Genomic DNA, 6,000 nt, shown 5'->3' with positions numbered 1-6,000 from the left:
GTGTGTGTGTGTGTGTGTGTGTGTGTGTATGTATGTGTGTGTGTGTGTGTGTGTGTGTCTATACCCATTCGTCAAAGCAGATCACAAGACCGTTGGATTGAGGAAATCAAACCTACAGTACAGCTAACGCATGCAAATTCCGTGCCATACAGGTCTAGAACGCTTCGAATAACAGAAACAACAAAATGTATGTTGAAGAATATCAAGGTCTGCAATGACTACCAATCACAGCATTCAGGTTTAAAAAATACAACGCTCAAGCACTAATTCTAAGACCTTCTCGTGTGTGTTACCATCTATTCAACCCCCCAATTAACGCTGTAGCTCTCGCTCAATTTCAAATCGGTATTTCCACGAATAGCGCATTGAATGCTCAGGGTCAAAAGGTACTAGGACGAAAACTAGGAGTCGCGCATCTTGTCCAAAAGAGAGAGTAGCCGGCGATGAAAAGCGTCATTCGCAGAGGCACGCGGGGAGGAAAAAAAACCAGTAAAATACTACACATCTGTTCAAGTATTGTATGGTTGTAAAACGCCCCCAAACCAAGAGTCAGACCAGCACGGTTGGCCTAGTGGTAAGGCGTCTTGAAATTGCATACCTGTGAAGGATTATAACATATTGAAAATAAAAAAGGTGAAAAAAGCATCTATCTATCTATCTATCTATCTATCTATCTATCTATCTATCTGTCTATCTATCCATCTATCTATCCATCCATTCACCCACCCATCCATCCATCCATCTATATATATCTATCTCTCTAACTATCTAACTATCTGGTAAGGCGTCCGCCCCGTGATCGGGAGGTCGTGGGTTCGAACCCCGGCCGGGTCCTACCTAAGACTTTAAAATTGGCAATATAGTTGCTGCTCCGCCTGGCGTCTGGCATTATGGGGTTAGTGCTAGGACTGGTTGGTCCGGTGTCAGAATAATGGGACTGGGTGAGACATGAAGCCTGTGCTGCGACTTCTGTCTTGTGTGTGGCGCACGTTATATGTCAAAGCAGCACCGCCCTGATATGGCCCTTCGTGGTCGGCTGGGCAAACAAACAAACAAACAAACAAACAAACAAACCAAGAGTCAGCAAAGAAAGAATGATATGTTTCTGGCACGTTGAATTGACAAAGACGAAGCATTTATTAGACTGATTGATCTCTCACGGTTAAGTTGAATGTTTGATTGTTTTTGAAAAAGTTCACTTTTATAACCAAGATGTATTAATTTTGTAATTCCGATTTATTAAGTTGCAGATATGAAACTGTTGTTCTTTTCATATCTATACATTTATGTCAGTTTCATGAATATGTAAACGGAAATAAAACATTGTTTAAACCACACACACACACACACACACACACACACACACACACACACACACACACACACACACACACACACACACACACACATTTGCAGAGATGATCACATGCAATATGTTAATTGTGTGTGTGTGTACGACAGCATCAACAGAGAAGCCGTGGAGGACGTGGAGGTGGGGCGGCTGAAGATCAAGAAGGGATTCACCGTCATGGTTTCCTGCGGCGACGTTCACAGGGACCCACAGATCTGGCCTGACCCTGAGACGTTTGATCCACTGAGGTGAGAGAGAGGGGGGAGAGAGAGCGGAGGGGAAGAGACAGACAGACAGAGAGAGTCTGGGGGTAAGGGAGGTGGGGATGGGGACTGAAGATCTCAAAAGGGGTTCAACGTCTTGGTTTCCTGCGGCGACGTTCACAGGGACCCCGAGACCTGGCCTGACCCTGAGACGTGTGATCCACTGAGGCGAGCTGACAGTGTGGGTGGGCGTTGAATTAATGGCAGAAGGGTTTAGAGGTTTTAGAGGGGGGGGGGGGGGGCGGAGATGGGTTGTGATGCGTGTTTGTGTGAGTGTATGTAGTTCTATGCGGGTCTTAATGCTTGCGTGTTCGTTTGCCTGTGTGTGTGTGTGTGTGTGTGTTGTCGTGCGTGTGGGTTCGTGCGTGTGTGTGTACATACGTACGTGCGCGCGTGCCTGCCTGCGTGAGTGCGCGTGCGTGCGTGCGTACATGAATGCGTGCATGCTTGTGTGTGATCACAACATGAACGAGTGGGGTTTCCTAACCACAGACCACAGACTCAGAAACTGTCGAAGCAAGACCATTTTTCTTCCATGCTGATTAAAATACTTGTTGAACATTTGGTTCACAGACACACACCAGAGGCGCGGGCGGAGCGTCACCCATTCGCCTTCATGCCGTTTGGCATGGGCCCAAGAAACTGTATCGGCATGAGGCTGGCCCAGCAGGAAGTGCGCATGGTGGTGGCCACGGTGTTGCAGCACTTCACCCTGGTTCCCTGTGAGAAGACAGTGGTGAGTGGTCTCAGGGCTCCCCACGGACGTCCCGGTGTCAGAATAATGTGACTGGGTGAGACATGAAGCCTGTGCTGCGACTTCTGTCTTGTGTGTGGCGCACGTTATATGTCAAAGCAGCACCGCCCTGATATGGCCCTTCGTGGTCGGCTGGGCGTTAAGCAAACAAACAAACAAACAAAAATTCCCACGGACGCCCCTCCTAGAGGGTCCCGGGACCCCCACTTTCAGTTTTTAGAGGCTCCATGGACCCCCATTGCATTGCAGAATTTTAGAGGTCCCAAGGGTCCAAAAGCCGAACAGTCCCGGTGTACTTCTAAAACATTGTGGTCACGCATAGTGTTCTGAGTACAATAGCTGACGATTGCAGTCTGATAGAGTATCTACGGTACGCACAATAAAGGAAATTTAGTGAGTCCCATGACCCGCTCTTTTAAAGTTTAGTGCGTCCCGGGACCCCCTACATACATTTCGGGGGCGGGGATATAGCTCAGTTGGTAGCGCGCTGGATTTGTATTCAGTTGGCCGCTGTCAGCGTGAGTTCAAACCCACGTTCGGCGGAAAATTATTTCTCAGAGTCAACTTTGTGTGCAGACTCTCTTCGGTGTCCGAACACCCCCTCGTGTACACTACATTGGGGTGTGCACGTTAAAGATCCCACGATTGACAAAAGGGTCTTTCCTGGCAAAATTGCTTAGGCACAGTTAATAATTGTCTACCTATACCCGTGTGACTGGGAATAATAGGCCGTGAAAGGTAAATATGCGCCGAAATGGCAGCAATCTACTGGCCGTATAACATTTCATCTCACACGGCATCATTGCAGAGCGCCTAGAACTGTACCCACGGAATATGCGCGATGTAAGCCTCCTATTGATTGATTGATTTCTAGTACGTGTTTTAGGCTTCTAGTGCAAATAGGACGCAGGGACGCGCACTTTGGGGAGTCTTGGGTCTGATGATCATGCTGACCTCGCGTCTTCGTGCTTTGTGTGGCTGGCCGCAATTTAAGGAAATATTTTATGAACAGTGTTTGACGTCAGGAAGATGTTTTATTGCAGGTAACTGTATTATTCCAAGCGTCAGAACGTCGTAAGTCCGGATGGTAATCATATTGGTTTTGCCAAATGACTGAAGAACTTTTGTAAGTTAAGTGGTAACAGTACTAACACATGTGTTGCTTACTTGTCTCCTAAAATTGTAAATAGCTTTGCAATGTCCATTATAGGATAACCGTCCGAGGCCGCATAGAATGCAATATAGGCCACAATTAATGCTTGTTTTCGTCACTGATTTCAGAACCCGCCAAAGCTGATGAAGATGCGGATGCAAGCGGAGGATGGTCTCTGGGTCAAGTTTCAACCACGTGACTAGACTACGTCACGCCGACAAGACTACGTCACGCCGACAAGACTACGTCACGCCTGACGTCACACGGCTTTACTGGGCCATGAGTGGCATTTTCTGATCACATTATTTTGTGAGAAAAAAAAGACCATCACCTGTAGATTTTATTAAGTGGTTGAACGGGACTGTGTCATCGAACCACAGCTACGAGCCAATGTCACATCACACATGCCTTTCACATAGTTATATTGCATTTTAGAGTAGAAGGGACAAATATGGCTTAAAATGTTGATGCCTCTTATTGTTACAGTTTTCTAATCAAGCGTGTGTTTGGACTGGTGTTTGTGACATCCGAAACAATAAGCTTCTTTTATGTATAAGGACAAAAGATGCAAGGTCGACTAGATGATGATGAGGAGGAGGAGGAGGAGGAGGAGGAGGAGGAGGATGATGATGATCATGATCATGATCATGATGAGGATCATGATTATGATGATGATGATGATGATGATGCCTTTGTTATTGGTTTCGTCGTCGATGTGGTTATCATTTGAAATCTAGTCTTTTGTAGTGATTGTGCTTTGCTTGTAACTAATAATTTTTTACGAACGTGCCATTAATATGTATGGTGAATGACTTGATTCCCTTTATCACAGCTGTTTGACCTATGACAGGGCATCAGGGCAAGATCGATATTAGAAATAATTGATATTTTCTGTATTATTGTGATTAGTTTAAACAGTGGTTTAATAAATCACCCATTCATCCAATGCGAGATGAACATATTCAAAAATACCAGTGATCTCCTCTGATGGGTATCCAAAACTGATTCTTTTTTTCAGAGATGTATGGATCGATGGACGGATGGATTGCTTGTTTGCTTGCTTGATTCATTCCTTAATTCATTCATTCATTGAATGATTGATTGATTAATTGATTGCTTGTGCTGTTTTCAGGGTTTTGTCGACCTTTCTGTTGCCGAAATAAAAAATATTGAGATGTATCATTTTTTCTTTGTCAACGTTCTTGTTCTTTAGCATTTTATTCGCCAGGCGTTTGTCTGTCGCTCTGATAGTCTGGATTGACATCATAACCTATTATGTAGAAAGAATCAAGTCAAGTCAAGTCAAAGTCAAAGTCAAGCATTTTATTGTTTTGGGCCCAGAGGGCTTTGAAACAAAGATATAACTTTAAGGGCAGGTGGGCCAGTGCAAAATTGACCAAATCGTTCAAAACACTGTTTTGGGTATTTTAGCAGATTATGTTTCCATAACATACCTATCATCCATGTGTGTCGGTGTTTTTGTCAAAAGTGTCCTATTTATCTGTCAATAAAGACAAAATGTGAACATGTGTGGCATTGATTGTCTTCTGTAGTCGATATTCCCCCGCCAAAAAATGTCTCATTTCAAAGGCTAGTTGGCACGTTTCATGATATTGAGGATTGCAGTTTCCCTCTCACACACAATATTCCAAAATAATAAATAGTCAAACAGGGGCCAAAAAACAGTTTGCACCAAGAGTTCAACTTTTTATCTATCCAAAACAGTAAAAAAAATTATATGAACATTCGTATTTCCAAGATGATTGGCGTTCCAAGACGCTATATCCTAAAACCCCCAAAACATGCTTTTACAACTTCAGTGCATAATAACTGCCCAAAGGTGCTGTTTAAAGCAACCATTGATAATAATTTTTAACATACTCCTTGAACACATTAATAAAAACGGTTAACTTGCAAATAAAGGGACAGTATTGATCAGAACAATGGTAAGATGAAGGACGCTACTTATATTTTGTACATTTTTTATCTTTATCGTTTCCTGTAGACCTCAGAAGTTCTAACCAGCTTAAGAAATCATTCTAAAATCGAAAAACAAACATCTATACAGTTTGTACGCAAAGTAGATTGATATTTGACACAGTCACACAGACATACGTGGGCTATGGGGCAACCCTACCCCCTAAATTTGAAAACGGGGTCAATTTCTTAACTGCATGCATTCAGCAAAACAATCCCTAAAAATTTATTTTTTTCACAAATGAACTTATGACTTTAGAAAAGCATTCAAAAATGCATATATACAACGCTTTTTCTTTGGTCCCAATTCAAGGGGGTGTGCTATTCTCAGGTAACACTGTGAACGCTCAAATGAGACTTGGTCACATGTCAAAATAGTAATCCCCCCTGTTGTTCATGGTTCGTTGGTGGGATTTTTTTTTATCTGAGCCATTGGCAAGCATGAAATGTCATCAACATTAGGAAAGACATAGTATCTCCCATTGTCTTTTGCGCGCAAACA

General features: G+C 43.5%; 1 protein-coding gene across 1 annotated transcript; it reads left to right on the top strand.

Moving 5' to 3' along the window:
- Window positions 1-1,411: 1,411 nt before the first annotated feature.
- On the top strand, window positions 1,412-4,705 carry LOC138950729 (cytochrome P450 3A19-like). Its single transcript, XM_070322458.1, has 3 exons — window positions 1,412-1,599; window positions 2,188-2,350; window positions 3,650-4,705. Exons 1-3 carry the CDS (start codon window positions 1,427-1,429, stop codon window positions 3,722-3,724), a joined length of 411 nt encoding a protein of 136 aa, XP_070178559.1. The 5' UTR covers window positions 1,412-1,426; the 3' UTR covers window positions 3,725-4,705.
- The last annotated feature ends 1,295 nt before the right edge of the window (window positions 4,706-6,000 follow it).

This window comes from Littorina saxatilis, linkage group LG16 (genome assembly GCF_037325665.1).
Source record: "Littorina saxatilis isolate snail1 linkage group LG16, US_GU_Lsax_2.0, whole genome shotgun sequence".
NCBI classification, from domain to species: Eukaryota; Metazoa; Mollusca; class Gastropoda; order Littorinimorpha; family Littorinidae; genus Littorina; species Littorina saxatilis.
The sequence above is the reverse complement of the archived record's forward strand: the minus strand, read 5'-3'. Positions and strand labels throughout refer to the sequence as shown.

Excerpts from the sequence above, each read along its gene's own strand:
- LOC138950729 (XM_070322458.1), top strand. The coding sequence starts at position 1,427 with ATGCAATATGTTAATTGTGTGTGTGTGTACGACAGCATCAACAGAGAA. Across the intron at positions 1,600-2,187 it reads GAGACGTTTGATCCACTGAG|ACACACACCAGAGGCGCGGG; the intron begins GTGAGAGAGAGG and ends TTTGGTTCACAG. Across the intron at positions 2,351-3,649 it reads TTCCCTGTGAGAAGACAGTG|AACCCGCCAAAGCTGATGAA; the intron begins GTGAGTGGTCTC and ends CACTGATTTCAG.